Source organism: Triturus cristatus, chromosome 7 (assembly GCF_964204655.1).
Source record: "Triturus cristatus chromosome 7, aTriCri1.1, whole genome shotgun sequence".
Taxonomy (NCBI): domain Eukaryota; kingdom Metazoa; phylum Chordata; class Amphibia; order Caudata; family Salamandridae; genus Triturus; species Triturus cristatus.
In genome coordinates, this window is record NC_140590.1 from 1,120,533,605 (window position 1) to 1,120,552,164 (window position 18,560).

The 18,560-nt window shown below is 41.4% G+C and overlaps 1 protein-coding gene across 3 annotated transcripts in view; it reads right to left on the reverse strand.

Annotated features, from left to right (window-relative positions):
- Window positions 1-18,560, reverse strand: part of LOC146811194 (uncharacterized) — a 172,658-nt gene that overhangs the window by 83,520 nt on the left and 70,578 nt on the right. For 2 of the 3 annotated variants that reach the window (XM_085618233.1, XM_085618231.1), the window contains one exon: window positions 18,330-18,527. The exons of the other annotated variant lie outside the window; for it this stretch is intronic. In XM_085618233.1, coding sequence (XP_085474359.1) covers window positions 18,525-18,527 — 3 coding nt within the window. In that variant the 3' untranslated portion in view covers window positions 18,330-18,524. Of the gene's footprint in view, window positions 1-18,329; window positions 18,528-18,560 lie in introns of those variants that run through there. 3 annotated transcript variants of the gene reach the window in all.

Consider the following 18,560-nt stretch of genomic DNA (forward strand, 5'->3'; position numbering starts at 1 on the left):
TAGCTGGGCTGAAAAAAAAATTACTGCTTCCCGAGTGGATCAGGCAAAGGCCGTCCAGCAGGGGGGCTTCACATTTGGCTAAATATTTCCTTAAACTGGTCAATGCTTATGCACACAACCCCCTCAAACGACATCCTATATCTGACGGTGAAAGGCCCTAAAAATGGGTTCAACTTGGACATATTTAATGTCTATGCTAGAGGGTCTCCCGGGGCACAATCTTCCCCTACCCTAGCAATATTGGAGAGAGAATTATCCAATAACAACCCTAACTCAGTTGTTATTGTGGCAAGGGATTTTAACTGTACCTTTGAACCTCTCTCCACTGAGGACGTTCTGGGCATTGGAGATCCAGATACTAAATTTGCAATTCCCCCCCTTAGCCTAACTCCAATCAAGAAGTGGACTCAAAGGGCTATACAACTGAGTGCCCTCACATTGGAGTATAACTTAAGAGCTGTCATTGGAAGGACACGCTCTGATTTGAGTGGGGCAAACACTCACAACAGACTCAGTTGTCCGTCAAGGATTGATTACATTTGCTGGTCATACGGATTTGGCATGACTTGGTGGACATGGTAATCCTTCCATCCCAGGATAGTGACCATAATCCACTTTGTATGCTTTTAAGCTATAATTGGTGTGCTTCTAAATCTCACACTGCAACAAAACTGTCAACCAAAGAGGTAGCCCCATCTCACTGTAATCGACGCCTTAAGTGGCACAGGGTCTCACATGAATAGGATACATTGTGCAAAATTAGAGTCCTCGTTGAGCAGAAGTCCCAGGAGCTTGACCTTCTCTGCCAACCCCCTAAGGAAGCCCAGTTTTCTTTTTTTACAAATCATTACCAAGATTTTATTGCAAAAATGGGACTGTTTTTTACCATACCGGAGTCTCGCTCATTTAGAAAAAGCCCTGGGCCCTCTAATATGTGGTACTCAAGAGCCTGCAGGGAGAAGAGACGCATGTTAACAGCAGCTCTCCAAAGTAGCAATACTCTTTCTGTTAGACACGCCAGGAATGACTACGCTAGGACCATTAAGGAAGCCAAGCGTACATGGGAAGAAGTGTATTGGCAGGATCTGAAGTCCGCCGCTCTTTTAAAAGACGGCACATTGTTTTGGGGTCTGATTGATAAAGGTAGCCGTACGGGTGATGATCCGATCCCCAATCATATCACGGCACAGCAGTGGCACACACATTTCACTGGCTTATACAGTGCTGACAATAGACATCCACTCCTCAATAGTGATATGCCTCCCTTACTCTCGGAAGATCCCCCTTCAGATGTGACCTCCGAAATTACTAGCTCGCGTGATTTTTTCAAGCTTAATGAGGTCTCCCTTGCTATCACAGGGCTAACATCTGGGAAGGCGGCTGGCCCCGATGGTATCCCTGGAGATCTTCTTCTCCACGATCCAAAATGATGGGCTGATTTCATTCTGCGTATACTGAATTTAATTGCTAAAGGTCACCCTGTCCCGGACTCTTGGATAGGCGCCGAAGTGGTAGCTATTTTTAAAAGAGGGAATAGGGAGGATCCTGCCAACTATAGGCTGATTAGTTTAATCGATGTCATACAGAAGGTGGTTGGTAGGGTCCTCCTTTTGAGGGTCACGAGGTGGATGGAGGATGCTAATGTACTTTCACATTGTCAGGCGGGGTTTAGACACGGGGTGGGTACGATGGACCAGGTCTTTCGTTTTTTATGATCTACTGGAAAGTAGTAGTCATTGGGAAAGGCAGTCTATATCTGGCCTTTATCGACCTTAAAACCGCATTTGACCTGGTCCCTCGTGCAAAACTCTGGCTGGTGCTGTCTGATTTGGGTTTCCCACCCCTGATCCTTGATATTATTAAACGCCCTCACGAGGGGAACTTTGCAAAAATTAGATGGGGTAATCAGGGCCAGTTGACAGAGAGGGTGGCGGTGGATAGGGGAGTTCGCCAGGGTTGTGTGCTGGCCCCAACCCTGTTCTCTCTCTATATAAATGGGGTGGTCGATTACTTGAGAGAGGTTCCATCGGATGCCCCAAGCCTGACAGGGGAGAAAACCCCAACCCTCCTCTTTGACGACGACACCCTTCTGATGTCAAAAAGCCCAAGTGGTCTTCAAAGGCTGCTTGACAGGTTTAGTCAGTTTTGCGAAGCACGGGGCTTAGTAATCAACACTTCTAAAACAAAACTAATGTTACTATCCCCATCCAAACGCTTTAGGAATAATATCTCACTTAATGGCATGCCTCTAGACACCGTGGACTCTTTTGATTACCTGGGCATCAGGATCACTAATACGATGAAATGGACTGGCCATTTAGCTAAAATGCTTCTCAACCATAAAAGGGTGGCGGGGGCGATTTTAAGGAAACAACGGCTCTCTTTTAGCAAGCCAGTCGTCTCGGCCCTAAAGGTTTATGATGGGAAAGCTCTACCTTCAGTGCTATATGGGGCGGAGATTTGGGGGTTTGAGAATACCTGCGATCTGGAGAAATCTGAGAATCACTTTTTAAGAGGTTTGTTCTCTCTGCCTTCTTCTACCCCCTTGATACCACTCCGCATGGATCTGGGCAAACGTTCCATTAGGGACTTAGCAAGATTACGCCCATTGCTTTATTGGGTCCGCCTGAGACGCACTCCTGAATTGGCCAGTTATGCAGATGCACTGAACGAGGTCATCAATTTAAATTCAGGTAATAAAATCAAATGGATCTGTAAATTAAGCAGCTGGTCACAGACATTGGATATGGGGAGGCATGGACTAACCAGACACCATCAAATAAGCAATTCATCAAAAAAGCCTACTGGGATTGGGTGAAGGGAGAGGCAGCTCATAATTCCAACCGAGGCACCCTCACTAATCAGTTCTTCGAGCATAAGTTGGTGGCTAAATGTGAGCAGTATTTGGACTATATACAATGTCCCCGCGAAAGAACCCTTTTTATGAAGTTCAGGTTCGGAACCCTGCCGCTTAATACTCTGGTAGTGAGGTGGAAAAACCAGATCTCATTATCTGCAGACTGCCCTGGTTGGCCCACCCCCATCGAATCGATTCCACACTTCCTCTTTGCATGCCCGGCATACAGGGCGGCTAGGAGGAAGTGGCTCAGCCCCATCTGCAGAAATCTGGGCTTTGTGAACTATAGGGTGGCGTTACGTTGTTTTCTAACTGATGTTTCCTCCCTGGTGGTAGTCTGCGGGCTTGCCAAATTTTTCGGTTGCGCCTGGTTGATACTTACCAAAATGCTAAGACCTCACAAGAGTTTGGACACTTGAGATATACAAGCATTTTGCTTTGTTTATGATGTGTTTTCTATTGCTCCAATTTGTATACATTTTATCTATTTATTCAACTTTTTAACATTACACGCTGTATTATGATGAACTTTCTTAAGCTGATCTGATACTGTTCATACTTTTATGATATTTTATATCGAATAAAGTGATATTCATTCATAGTTGATATCCTTCAGCCTCATACACTGTAGTGCACATAAGGGTCCTGAAAACATCTTGATCTGAATTTTCTACTGAGCTGAGGGGTCATGAGTAGCAGCATGGCAGTAAGTTTTACCATATAAAAAAATAAACATGTATCTGTGGATTGAAAATGTGTTTAATACTGTTTCAACACACAGAAACTTGCTAGTGAAAAATTATCAGTGTTTTGAAAAAGTTCAGGTCACCTTTGTCATATGGCCTTTTTTATTAAGGTTAATAGCTACTATTGTTAAATACACCTAACACATTGATCTAGCTAAATTCTTTCATGTCAGACACACATCATAAAGAGTGTGAAACACATGTTGTGGCAATTTTGACACAGTAACACACATAATATGTCATGAAAGCTAACTTAAATCTTGACTGTGTTATGCTAAGCTTCTATCATATTATGCTGTATTAGTAACTACAAATATAACCCCAAATGCATCGTCTATTTGACTCACATACGGATGTTGTTTTATTTTAATTTGAGGCATTCTGTAAAAGTAAACCTGTTTGCTAACTTTCTCTAAACAGCCCAGAAGTCATGGGACTCAGAGTTGTACCTTTCACATTTCACAACCGCATAACTCAGTTTCAAACCTGGCAAGTGAAAGCGGGATTTTGTGAGATTCATTAATTATATTTTCATCTCAAATCCTTTCAATACTTCCATGGATGGAAGATCCTGCCACTTGACATTAGATACACTTTTGCAAATTAATTTTCACAGAGATGTAGGGAGAGAAAACATATATTTCTAATAGGTTTATTTTCTACAAATGTTAGCACATTGCTCCAACTGACTTATTTCTTCTAGCAAGCACCATGCTCACTCAAAATGACACTTGTCTTTGATCCTTTCCTGTGCTACTTGCTATTTTAAATTAAACACTACTTGGACTTTAGGCTTACCAATTTGTTCTGTTTTATTTTTAACTATGTGAATGTCAGGGTGACACTGCTTTAAGGAGTCAGAGCATCCTGTGTGCTAATGTCATATTTCTCTATGTAGATCGTAGACAAATAATTATGTTCAAATGGGTATTAATATGTTCTTTTGCTGCACCTTTCTCTGTCATACCCACCCACTGTCAAAAGTAGCAAATGCAAATTATACCATGCATGGGAAAGGAGAGAGTTGTATGTGACAAAGTCACTCTGTCATTGAATATTGTAATGATGAAGGATATCTACTATAGATGGATTGGCACTTGTATAAATGTGAAGAGTCAATCCTCTTCCGTTTTTGAGCAGTAACTATACTTCAATTTATTTGTATTCAGTATTCATCTTCCAATGCTCCAGCTAACACATGTTTGACTCAAACCCATAAGGCCAAGGTCTCTTCAAGGCTCCAAAATGTAAATACCATGTTATGTTTCCTTGAGTCAAAGCAGCAGCATCAATAGGTAGAATAAGTTGATTTGGTCATTGATGTTAGGCTTTATCATAGATGTATCCCTCACCTCTTCTGCATGATCATGATCAAAACAGTGCATCGTGGTGGACAGTATATCAAATTCCACTTCTTGTTGAGAGAGTAGACTTCTGGCAGCATCTTTTGTCCAGCTGCAGCTCCCATTCTTTACTTATTTTGTTGTTTTATTTACAGAATATTTTATAGCCTTTTTTATTTGGAATATATTTTCTCAAATGGGCTAAAAGGAAACCTGACTTTGTTGTTGCATCGGCCATATGCCCCCTAGCACCATGATTTAATCTTTAGCCTATAACACCGTCTGACTTTTCAACCTCGGTACACCCCTGAAAATCAAATCTTAGAGAGGAGGCACCTGACAATTCGATGAACCCCACAATTTGCAGGAGTATTTGATTTCGTGATTCCAGAGACAGATAACACATCAAAAATGAATTGTTCACGTGCCTTCGTGCTAAATATGTTCCAGAAAGCTGACCTGATGTATTGTCAGCATACGATATCCCTGCTATTATGCCCAGTACTATAATTTCTAAATGATGCTTACTCTCTGTAGCTCAGCCAGCTTCATAGAACAGGTGGATGAGTGACTATTGGCTCTATAAGTTACCATTATTTCCTGTAACTAGCAGAATTCCTCACCTTGTCTTCTTATCTACCAAAGTGAGTAACATTGTTAAACCTCCATTTCTCTTGTGGTATACATGTTTAGCTCTTGTAAATCTGTAACGTAACAGAATTTTCTGAGGTGAAAGCATCTGTTTTAAGCTTTATCCATTTATAATTTATAAATTATTAATAAATAGAATAATTAATGTATTTATATGGTAAACATTGCAAGCTTATTTGGTGCCTAGATGCCTTCAAAATGGTAAAAAAATATATACATACCACAAAATCAAACTACACTGTCAACTAAACAGAAAATTGCAGGGCTGCACGTAAACAATCGACCCTGCAGCGCAGGCACCCTTGCAACATGGGTCAAGGGTGCCTGCACTGATGCTAGGCAGTTTTTTTAATGCTAGCGCTAGAGGAAATGTAGGGGTGCAATGTATTTTCGCAAATATGACTCATCCCTGAATTTTCAAAATGTCAGGGTGCAGCGTTGCCAGATTTGGCGTTACACCGCACTTTAACATTTTCTTGTATATATCCCCTAAGCGGCATTATTACAAGGGGATCTCGTCATCAGAACTTCAATTTTAGTGACGTTCAGGTGGCGATATCCCCTTCTCCTTTTTTGCAAAGTGGCGTTAAGCCACTTAAACTAAATATAATATGATTCAATCAAGAACGTTTAGTTGAGTTTCTCTCCACTCACCCTGAGGCCATGCTCATGCCTGCTGATATGCTGTTACACTGGGCTGCTGTTCTGTTGGATTTCTAAGGCCCTTGATCCAGACTTTCTCGTTTCATGTTAAATAATTTCCCATGTTAGTACTTTAGTCCTTGTCTTTAATCGTGTGAAGTGAATCGCTTGTATTTAGTCAAGTGAAGCATTTTATGTTGTGTTTTTTCTCCTTGTGGTTTAATAGAGTGCAGATTTTCTTGTTTGAATCCTTTTATATGTATTATTTTAACATGCGCTTTTGTAAGTTTTCAGTTATTCCTTGTATGTTTTGTCTCTCCATGTTCTACTCTTTTATTTGATTAATTTCCTTTCTTCGTGATCACTGTCATATTTTGATGTAAAATAAATACCATCATTGTGCTGTATACCATTAATAGCATTTGTACATAAAATATATGATATGGAACTGAAGAAGCGACATGTTGTTGTGAAAAACGTGTTGGCCTTACTAGATAATACCTCTTGATTTAAGAATAAATCAACATTGGATAAATACTGAGAAATTGAATTTATATATTGCTTTTTAGTTTAAGACCTAAAAAACAGTCAGTGTTTCTGGGAATGAACATAGGACAGGAGGGTTTAGTCCTGTAATTCTTTTGAGGTCAAGTGTGAAACCCATTAGAGAGCCTCTGTTGCCCTTCCCTCTCAATTAGAGAAGACATATTTTCTATTGTTTTTAGGCAGCTGTTCCTCAGATCTTTAGTGTAGTTCTTCAATCAGGATAATGCACAGTCAACAGACCCCTGCTTTGTAAGTTTTCAATTTTTAGAGGTAGAAATAGGGCACAGAGTCTCATATTTATTTTGTTTATGAATTTTCGCTGTTTTATTTAGTGCGACCCCATCCAAAGGTTTTGGAGTACCTTGTATGAGCAACAGTTACATCTTACAAGACCACATTCTTTCTTGTTTTTCTTTTCTTTTAGGCACAGGGAGATTAAGTGATTCGCCCAGAATCACAGGAAGTTGAGCTCACACCCAGACTCAAGCTTTGCTTCACAGTGTCTTATGGTTTTTACGAATCAAATAGGACTGTGCATCTGGACAACCTAACCATCAGAATATGGAGACTGAGTCCACACATATCAGCAGAGTATGTTGACCTAATTCCTAGCTAGTTCACAGTGCCTCATCTGTACCCTTAATGTTACCAGGGTGCCAGATGGTATCTATAACCTCAGAACATGAACACTCTAATTCCCCATTGAAAATTGTGGATAGAGATCTCCTTGTTTGTTGTTACTCAGGCATGCCCAAGGGAGGCACAAGAAAGATACACTTTGGATTTTCAAACATTTATTGAAACAATTGTATTCTTGTGTAAAAATTGTTAGCTGGAATTATTATTGGGACGAAGCAAAGGATTGTAACCAGCATTACAAGAATAGTCAAAAAGATATACAGTTCATTCATTATAACATTGATGTGTGTTACCATGATTATATAATTCTATTTATACTCCTATCCAATACTGCCTCCACTAGCAAGATCATAGTGTGAGTACCCTCTGCCAGATCTAGTGGGACAACACAACCCCCCTTACCAGTGTATCAAGTATCAGGAAGCCAATATGATGTTTAGCAGGCTATTGCCCTTTGCAGGATGAAGATTAGAGCAGCAGGACTGCATCTCAGTCACAGTGCACAGCTTTCCAGGATACTCCCAGCAGAAGTGCTCCTCTGCAGAATTTTGCACAGATGCAGTTTATGTAATAAATACACAGTTCCAATTGCACTGTTTCAAATGGGCAGACCTGATGTGATTGTTTGTCTTGAGACTTGGAAATATCTCCAACCAAAAGCAAGAGCATTGCATTCAATGTTGATAGCCTTGGACAGAGGGTACAGGCAACAATGATAATATGCCTACTAGGACATGTACTGCATCAGAATAATCTCTAAGTCAGTTCTAAGTCAGCTGCGGCCGGTATGACTTGCGAGTGGAGGGGTAGGGGGTCATGTTGGGAGGGGGTCGCGCATGGAGGGGGAGTTAATTTAATTAAAAAACAAAGACATTTTTAAAAAGTACCTTCGTCTCCGGTCCTGGAGTCCCAAGTCGCGTTTCCTGCTTAGTGCTCACAGGGAGCAGGCAGCCTCCCTCTCCTCCCCTAAGCCAATCGCTATGCTTCAATGGCAGTGTTGTGATTGGCAAGTACGCCGTCAGTACAGGCATCTATGGGGAGGCCGTTTTCTCCATGCAGGCTGCGCAGCAGCCTACATGAAAATACAGAGTGTGCTATGACTAGTTTGTTCGGCCCTGAGGCTGACCAAGCAGCCAGGGCCCAGAACATTGTCTAGCCACTCCTCCCCGAGCCGCCCACCCGCTCCTAACAAGGCATACCCTTCTTCTGCTTTCTAGCAGTGCGAGAAGCAGAAACTTAAGCTGGTATTTATACCATTTTACATTTCTGCTTGTTGCTCTGTGAGAAAGCAGTGGGGTGACGCTCCGATGTCCACGTGGAGAAGCAGTCCCTGCTCTAAGTATGTTATCATGTAAGTGCAAGGCATGTAAAAAGTCATCTTTTGGCGGCCATGCTCCGTTAATGTTTTACAAAATACTGTGTATCTCAAGAGTACTCTGTTCCCTAAATATGTTTGTTGTTTGCAGGTCTTTCTGTCTAACCCTATAATCCATCACCAGCCACAGTGGGCCAATGAACACAAGGAGCATAGAGAAAGTGGGATGCCTTAGCTATTTTATTACACATTATTTAGATGAGACAGCAGGATCACAGTAGAATGTTGGTCAATCGCATGCATAACTGCATCTGGAAGATGAGTCCTTAAATGAAGAGTCAGAAGAGAAAAGGATCCGGCAATTAATTTTGATTCTGTTTAGAATTTTCAAGGTGATGCAGATTCCAGAACAAAACCAGGAGTGCAGTTCCTCTAGGAGAAGGGGGGTTAAGAAAAGGGGGGAGAGCGATTAGTCTCTATAGAATGCCCTCACACACCTAGCAAGGTGTCATGCTTCATCATAGGGCTGTGCTCCTCGTCGGGCCGGCGCTGCAATGCCCGACGGGCTCCCGCGAAGGGGCTCTTTTTCGGAGATCTTTTTAGAGACAGCCGTATTGGTGCGTGGGGGTAGGTGCAACAAGTGTAGCGAGTGATGGTGTAGTGAGTTAAAATAGGTATGGTATTGCCAAACGATGAACCATTTTATTCTGGTGGTATACCAGCCTAGGTAAAAACAGGTGACCCCCGAGGGATTATAATGCTCCCTAGGGAAGTAGAAAGGTCGACATGTTTCTTGCTCTATGCCCTTACGGGTCGGTGGCAATTCATCAGGACCAAGTGAGAAAGTGCTCCAAAAAATATATGATAAACTCTACTACATAATAGGTGATTCAAAATTTAAAAGTACATCACCAAGCAAATCCATTGGGTCCCTAAGAGGAGTGGACCCGCTGTTGCGGTACCTAAAAGAAAAAGAGAAAAGAAGGACAACACAGACACATAAAACATTCCAGCATTTAAAATTAGGTGCTGTTAGGCTCCTGTAGGAAACCGTGCGTCTATTGTGATAGCCAAATCAATGGGTGCTCACACAGAAAATCTCAGGAGGAGATCGTGCCTTATCGTATCAGGGTTACCAAAATACGTGATACTGTGCAAACACCATGTGTGCCATTGCTATAATGTGCCCTACTGCCGCAAAGCAATGAAAGAAACAACAAATTACAATGATAATAACTCAAGGTTATTTTAATTGTATTTGTTCCTGCTGCAGTTTTGCAGGCAGGCGGGACTGCTCTCTTCCCAGAGCAGTATAAGAGTGGTTTGCCCACTCCAAGTGCACAATGATTGTTTGGCTTGCCCTCTGGGGCCATCCAAAACAGTCATGTGCACTTCTCGTGTTCTCCATGCAGGCTGCATTATAGCCTGCGTGAAGAAGATGCCCAGGCACCCATTCCCTGGCTGAGCGCTGATCCACCTCGCTCAGACCAATCACAACGCTGCATTGCAGCATTGTGATTGGCTTAGAGGAGGGAGCCTAGCTGCTTCCTGTTCCAGCCCTGGAAAGGAGAAACTGAGACGACGAGTGGGAAAGCGGCGAGAAGGTACGTTTAAAAAAAATGCTTTAGATCATGCCCACCAAGCCCGCCCACCACTCCAGATCCGTGCCGGCCACTACTGCCCTAGTCCCATCCTCTTCCTCCATTCCTTGAGTTCTGATATGCTTCAAGCAAAGCAGAGTTGCATATATTTGAGAACTAGGGTTCCTTATAGTTGGGTGGAATCCCTCCATCTCATGAAGCTTTGTCTGTGTTTTATAAGGGCTAGAAGGAGTTGGTTTCATTCAGTTATAATATGTAGACATTATCACTGTTTAAGTATTATTTGTGTGAGTTGAATAGGTATAATACTTCATAAGCCATAAATAGCTTTAACCGAATCAAAGTCTCTATTTCACAGTCTTTTAAACCTGAAGGTCCATAAGCAATAGCTCTATCTTGTGGATTCTTCCTGAAACTGTTCAGTATCCTGATGAGGAAAAAGGGAACACATTACCACACACATCAGGATTCCAAAGCACTGAGTCTCATCTCTTTCCGGTTATGCTTTATATATCATCACTACATCCTTGTAAAAAACTCTAATTGGATACCTTCTTCCCGCTATCAAGCCTTTGAAACTCTGTCTATTTTTATTTGTTTGTTTATATGCTCGACTTTCAGTGGTTCTGTTTGTTGTATCCCTAGACAGGGAGCCAGAAAGAGTTTTGCAGGTTTCTTTATTAGCCTCTGGTTCAGGATATTAAATGTATACAACAGACCAATAGAATGATGTTCCTTAGAATCCAGTGCTGCTCAGCCCATCTCCAACTGTCACCACTCATCCACACAGGCACCCAAGCATTCTATTCATCACAGTCACACCAACATTCCAATACCAACTCTCACTCTGGCTGAGCAGCAGGGAGATAGCTAGGCAGGGCAACCTGCATTAACACGAAGCGTATATGTCACTGTTGCTCCTTGAAAAAGGCTCAACCTTCCATTCTGTGTTGATACTCATCATGGCTACATTGGTTATTCTACCCAGGGCAATTGGCAAAGCGTCTGCAATTCACCTATACACGTTGCTTCTTCAGTGGCCGGCATCCATCTCAACCACATGCTACTGTCACACCTGTCTCTGGAGCTGAAAATGAGTGCTTGCATGTAGCCCCCCCATATTGATTTTACTGTTAAGGTGGTTTGTCTATTATGTCTATGAGAGAATGCCATAATGCCATTGTAGTTCAGATATTCCCTGCATAGAGGCTGCACTGTCCTGGAGGGTCAGCCTTCCTCTTGCAGCACTTTTAATCCACCAATGGCAAAGCCAATAGTTCCAGTATTGTCTGTCAGACTTTTGACTTTGTCATAGTTTGTTTTGTTTTGTCAATTTGGTGAAGCGGATGGGCTCTTAACAATATGGAGCATGAACATTAGCTAAAAGCAACAACATTGTTTAGACCTTGCAAAACAACCTTTGCCACCGCAGCCCCTGATAGAGAAGGGAGCTACTTTGTGTGGATGTTCTCTTTGTGAAAAAGTGGAATGCTGTCATTCAACCTAAAGTTAGCCACTGGTTGATGTGCCCCATGCTGAACTCTAATGGGCGGTAAGGACTGGCTAAAAGAAAAAGGTCTTAGTGAATGCAAGCCCTAAAAAAGTATGCAGTGCTCTAAAATGGACTCTTCAAAACAATCCAAGCAAACATTTGTAGGACCCTATTTATTTCATAGTTTACACAAACAACCATCACCTAGCAACAATTTGTGCACCTACCGACGTAGCCTATTTCTGCTTGCCTCCGTGGACCAAACCTTTTAGCCCTAAATAGCCAGGTCCGACCCTGGACCCTTTAAGTACATAAGGTTATCGATCCAACATTGAAGCCAGTGGAGCACTTCAAGAGCAAAATGATAAGAGACTTTGTTTGCGTGTTAACACTATCTTTCTTGTAAGCTGTTTCTTAAAGACACAAATAGTAAGATTTCTCTTTGGTATTTCTCTCTACTCTTACTTGTTATCCAGTATTTTATGTCATTTATTTGGTGAAAGTTAGGCTGTGTTTTGTTCTCTACTTACTGGAGGTGTTATTCATCATCTCACCAGAACTCTGTGACCAACCCTAGTGTTCCTAGATCCCAGAGCAACTCTGTCTACTCAATCAGTGATTGGCTCTTACAGGTTTGTCATTGCATTGGATTATTTGAGCTTCTCAAATATATTTTCAATTTGCCTTGGCATATAATTTATTGTATTGTAATTGTATTTATATAGAGTTTAATGCCATGATGAGTTATTGATGTAATTCACAGTAAGTAGCACACTGCTCCGGAGCCCAAGGTTAATGGTTTATCCAGTGGTGTTGTTGGTTATTAGGAGTTGTCACATGTTCTAAAAACAATACATTTCATGCAGGTGCTCTAGTTCGATCTGTGTTGTATTACAATTAATGCCAGTTAGATGCTATCAATAGTGGGGGATGTGTTGTTTCAGGCAAATAGTTGATAAAAAATAGTAGGATGGTGAAGGTTAGGTATTGTTAAGTTTCAGAAGTAGTGTCACAAAAAAGTAGAGGCTGTGATCCATGAAATGAGGTGTAAGCCATTTTAAGAATTACAACAAAAGAGATTAAGATGGACAGGCATGTGAATGAGAGGAGGCTAATCTCGGAAATAGAAGACATGCAGAGAATAGAAGGTGAGGAGAGGATAACACTTAATTTTGCATGCTGACTTTTAGAAGAACAGTGGGAGAAGGCTTTCTGAGATAGCAAGCAAGCAGTCTGAAGAAATACACTATAGAATGAAATAACGTTATATATTTATCTCCATGTGTAGGGCAAACCACTTAACCATGCAGGTTCAAGTGTAAAGATCATATAAATATTAAAAATTGAATCCTCCTTGATGTCAAGCATAGCACATCACTTTTATACATATACTGGATACCAATCTTGGAACAGGGTCAGTACTGCATAAATCGAAGTGGCATAGAAAAAATAAAAAGCTTCAGTAAATAATCTTCTCTCACTATTCTCTATTAAAGGTTGTTTCACTCAATGACACTGGCTAGAAGCATCTTGTCAATGTGCAGTTAGAATAATACCTTGTTTAGTTACTGAATCACATGTTGTATGCGTTTTTGTGGGTGGTCACAGTGGGGTACATTAATTGTACGTATTAGTGAATCAGAGTAGTAGAAGCCTGTTCATTTTATTATAGAAGTACCTGATCTGCTCATGTGTACAAGATGAGGGTAAAGTCAGACAACGAAAGTATATTGCTGGCTGTCCTGAAGCTGGAGGGTGGAGCTCTAGACACTAAATTGGGGACAGAAGAAACAGGGCTCTGCTAAAAATTTGATTAGGTTCATTGCTGAGAAGGGGCTGCTAATCAGTCTTTTTGTACCTCTGACACTTGGTAATTGGTGGCAGTGAAGGGTGGGACAACAGTCTCTATAGTTCAGAGTGAGTAGTGTCCATTAGGTGAGGTCAGAATGTTCTCTCTTTACCGTCTGTGTGGCTGTTGATATCCAAGAGTGGAATGTTTGCACCTCTTTCTGCTTCTGTTGTGGGTACGTCAACTGGAGGTTACCTTGGTGAAGGTGTTCCACTCTGCACAAAGGCTGTGTCTGCAGAACAGCCTGCATAGTGACTTCAAAATGGTGCAAAGTGTCCTATGCATATGGGTAAGGCTCCCTAGGTGTTTCTTTCTGCAGATCCTTTAGCAAGACGGTTGACTTTTCCAACAAAATCAAAAAGATAATCATTTTTACACTGTCCCTTTAACCACAATATGAAGTCAAATTTGACACCTATTACATAGATGCTAGAACAATAACTGCACACTACTATATCACTTGACTGTAGCATCCAAGATGGACTATGACTTTTTACTACAGAGAACGAGCTGAGAGGATTTTACCGCAGTAGTGCTCAAATATTCCGATAACATTTGTTTAGCATTTAAAGGCTTTACTGACGGCTGGCCTGGAACCAGCACTGCTGACCTGTCTGAATTCCTTGAACAGAAGGATTAAGTGAAAGAGAAAGGGAGCATCATTAAGTAGACTCTGTCTGTACCACAATGCCACTAGAATTATATATTCAAGGATGTGCTGATGACTGGCAGGTCCCATAAGCTCTCTCTCTCTCTCTCTCTCTCTCTCTCTCTCTCTCTCTCTCTCTCTCTCTCTCTTTCTCTCTCACTCTCACTCTCTCTCTCTGTCTCTTTCTCTCTGGTTAACCAAGGCCCACAGAACTATACTAAAGACTAATTTAGATGAGTTTCCTTTTTGGCTTCTGTGATAGTGATTATGGACTTATTGAAGATTAGCGCCTCCAACTGGACAATGGTTCATGTGTTTTCATTTTCATTCCCTTTCAATAAATACTGAAAATTATTTGTATTCAGAGTCATAGTTTCACACATTCGGCTACTAATTGCATTGAGTGTATTGGCAACAGTGTAATTTTGTACCACTATTTTCCGATTACATATACGCAACACTGGTTACATTTTGCCTGGACATTTTGACCAACTAACCAGTGTTTTACTCTTTTTCTTCAATTGTTGGTTGTTGAAAATGCTATTTTTCTACTAATTACAAATAGGTACTGCCCATTTAAGTTATTGTTCCACTCGTCAAGTAATGCAAACGTCAAAGCAAAATTACCCCAAAATAGTGAATAGCAATACATTTAGGCCCATATTTACCTTTCTTATGCAGCGCACCACAGCTAACTACCTTGCTGTGCTGCCTGAAAGGTAAAGGGCAGGAATGTGCCATATTTAGCAGTATATGCCACATACCTGTTCTTCCCTAACACTGGGGCACTTTTGGCTGCGTAACGTCAATGCAGGCACCTCTGCATCATGATAAAAGGGTGCCTGCGTTGTAGGAAGGATTGTTTTTGTGCAGGAAGGGACACCTTCCTGCACAAGAACTATCTTGAGAGCCATTTTCCTCTTTCTGTGTGCGCTGCAGAATGCAGCACATATAGAAAGAGGGAAAGTGAGGAGAAATAAAGATATTTCTCCTCGTTGCGCCTCACCTGGGGTGGTGTAGTATTTCAACACATTTCCAGGTCTACCATTTATAGTAAATCTGGGAATGTGCTAAAATCCGTGGATGGATGCATCGGAACACCCATGCTTCACCCATGGAATTCCTTCCTGCGGCAGAGTAATGCAACACAGAAATTTGGGCTCTGTTGCGTTACTGTAGATTTATTAAGCCACTCCACGGTACACAATGTGGCCTTCCGTGGCTTGATAAATCTCATGTAGGTTCTGCGTCAACCTTGCACCCTCTTGCTTAGCATTATGGTGATGCTAAACCTTGATAAATCTGGTTTAGAATTTAGTGGGCAGGCAACTACGTCACAAACATGATGGATATCCCATCCACCATACTGCAAGTACCCTTGGATCTAATGCACTCGCAATAAGACAGACCAGGTATTTATCTCCTTTGTGGCGGAGTAACCTGGCCACTGAATTCAAAATCAGGCCCTTAGTCACACAAGGTTTGCTCCACTGCAGTCGTTTTTCTCTTTGTTTGGCTCTCTTGTGCTGAATGCTTTTCACTCTTTCCTTAAAACCTTATTTGTTGCAATAACTTTGTAAAGTGTACTGGTCGCCCTTTGATGGTGGTATGCATTTACTATAGGCATGCATTTCCTGAGGGCGATGAGTAAGCCCTTTTATGGGGAACTACAAAGTGAGAACAATGTCTAGTGCAATCCATCATTACCTCTAAAATTACGAGAACATGCAAGTATGGGGTGGGAAAGAGAAATGGTGTCATTTAGGAAACGGCAATCAAAGTAGCATATTGTAAGTACATTTCTGCAGAGACAATGTGCAGTAATAGAGGCATCTTAACTAATGAATTTACTAACTTTAAAATGCTCCCTATGTATGAAAGGACAGGTGATGAAATTACACTCAACCCCCCCCCCCCCCCCAGCTCAGAAACTGTTTGTACAATTAGGGTACCCGTCCCTCCCAATGAGAGTCTTCTGTGCAAAGTAGGTCTGTGACCAAGGTGTGGGGAAAAAGTGCCCAGTATGTGGAGGGCTATTGGAGAATAAACCTCATACATGTATATATTTTATTTCCATGCTCATGGTTCCCAGAGGACAAAATGACTACTGCCATTGTGTAAGAATCTTGGCCCTAGACGTCACCTGGGGGCACTTAGGATTTTAAGGAGAGATTCCTCTAGGTCGGTGGTATTTGCTGTTTCTAAATACCTTATGGTTGCCTGGATCTGGTCGTTCAAAGTGTACCCAAGCAACCAACTAGGAATTGTTAAGGTAGTTATGTAACAAGGATCAGATGAGTTCTTCTCCATTTCACTCTTAATTTAATCTGAACTGCAAGTAGATAGTTCATCATGAAATTTAACCCCTGATATTTATCCATGTATATAAGATAGATCTTTAATTCATACATATTTTAGCAGTGTTTCAACTCAGATGTATAGGTACATGTTATACACTAGCCAAAGAGCCAATTTGATAAAACCCTCACAAATGGATATGGCCCACTGCTACTTTGTTATGTATACACATGTCTATTGCTTTGAACCCATATGTGGGTGTTAGACGTACTAGCCCTTTTATTCTAACACTTGCACTGAAAAATTTGAAAATTGCACATTAAGGTGCATATTTATAAAAGCGTTGTGTCACTTTTGCACCACCTATAGTGCATGACGCAGGGCTCTCATAAAGATTTATGAAGCCATGCAAAGCCACCCTGCATGGTTTTGAGTGGCCTCATAAATCATGAGTGAGGGGATGCAACTCAAATCTCTGTGTCACCATACAGTGCACCCAGAGGGTTTTCTCGCGCAACACCCATGGAATTTGACACTGCCCCATATTTACAAATTGATGTAAACCGGTCAAAGCTTCAAATCCGGAGTCCTCCCGAGATGAGGCGTAACCAGGAGAAATATGTTAATTTCTCCTAATTCTTTAGTCTTTCCATGTGTGCAGCATTCTGAAGCACATATAGAAACAAGAAAATGACTCATAGGATTGTTTTTGTGCATGAAGGTGACTCTTCCTTCACAAAAACAATCCTGCCTGCAATGGAAGCCCCCTTTCACCATGTTCAAACGGTGCATACGTTGACACTAGGCTGCCAAAATGACACCAGTGCAGGCAGAAAAGACAGGAATGCACTGTATTGCTTAAATACAGTGCATGCCTGCACTTTCACTTTGGCGTAGAGCAGTGCAGCAAGCTGCTTTGTTGCGCTGCCCTTTGTCAAAATGCCATAAATGAGGCCCTAAGTCTTTAGAATTCACAGTTATTTACTAAGTCTTTAGAATTTACTATTTGCACATCCATTTGGGTGGAAAAGATCCTGGTGAGGACACTAATTAAATCTACACTTTATTTTCAAACATCTGCACAGGCTAGTGTATAAGGTACCCCAGGAACAGCAGGATGTGTCCCGTGTTTAGTGGAAATAGAGAATCTGCTGATGGGTTATGTGAAAAATTGGGACTTTAGTGCATAATGTTTTGCACTTTGGAAATTTTGGGATGTATGTATATAGCATCTATAGTACCAATTGGTTTTGTTTGTATTTGCACTTTTATGATCTTGGATTATCGAAATAAAGTCTTATGATGATGATGAAACAGCTCAACCCATTTCGCAGCACTGCATTTTGACACCAAAGTTCAATTTTCCAACTAGCATTATAGATCGCATTCATAAGTACCCCAAGTAGTGTGTGACACTTCCATCCATTTCTGGCCTTGTAGCTCAGAACATTGTGCATCATTGGCGCTATGGGTTTGGACCTTAACATACTAGTAAAATAGTAAAATGTCAGAATAGCAGGTGTCAAACATGACCTGGTGTTGCCTAGTGGACATGCTCATTTAGTGTGATACAAGATATGGTGCATCGCAAGGGTACTCTGTTCTCAATAGATGTCTGGTGTTTTCAGATCTTGCTCTCTAACCCTATAAAGCATCACTAAGCCACGGAGGACCCAATCAACACCAGGGACACAGAGAAAGTGGGATGCATTAGCTATTTTATTACACATTATTTAGATGAGACAGCAGGACCACAGTAGAATGTTGGTCAATCACACGCATATCTGAATCTGGAAGCTGAGTCCTTGAATTAAGAGCCAGGAAAGAGAAGAATCAAGCAATTAACATTCAATTCTGTTCAGAATCTTCCAGGTGATGTAGATACCCGGCCAGGCGTTACTAAAAGGAAATTACAGAAAATAGCAAATAATT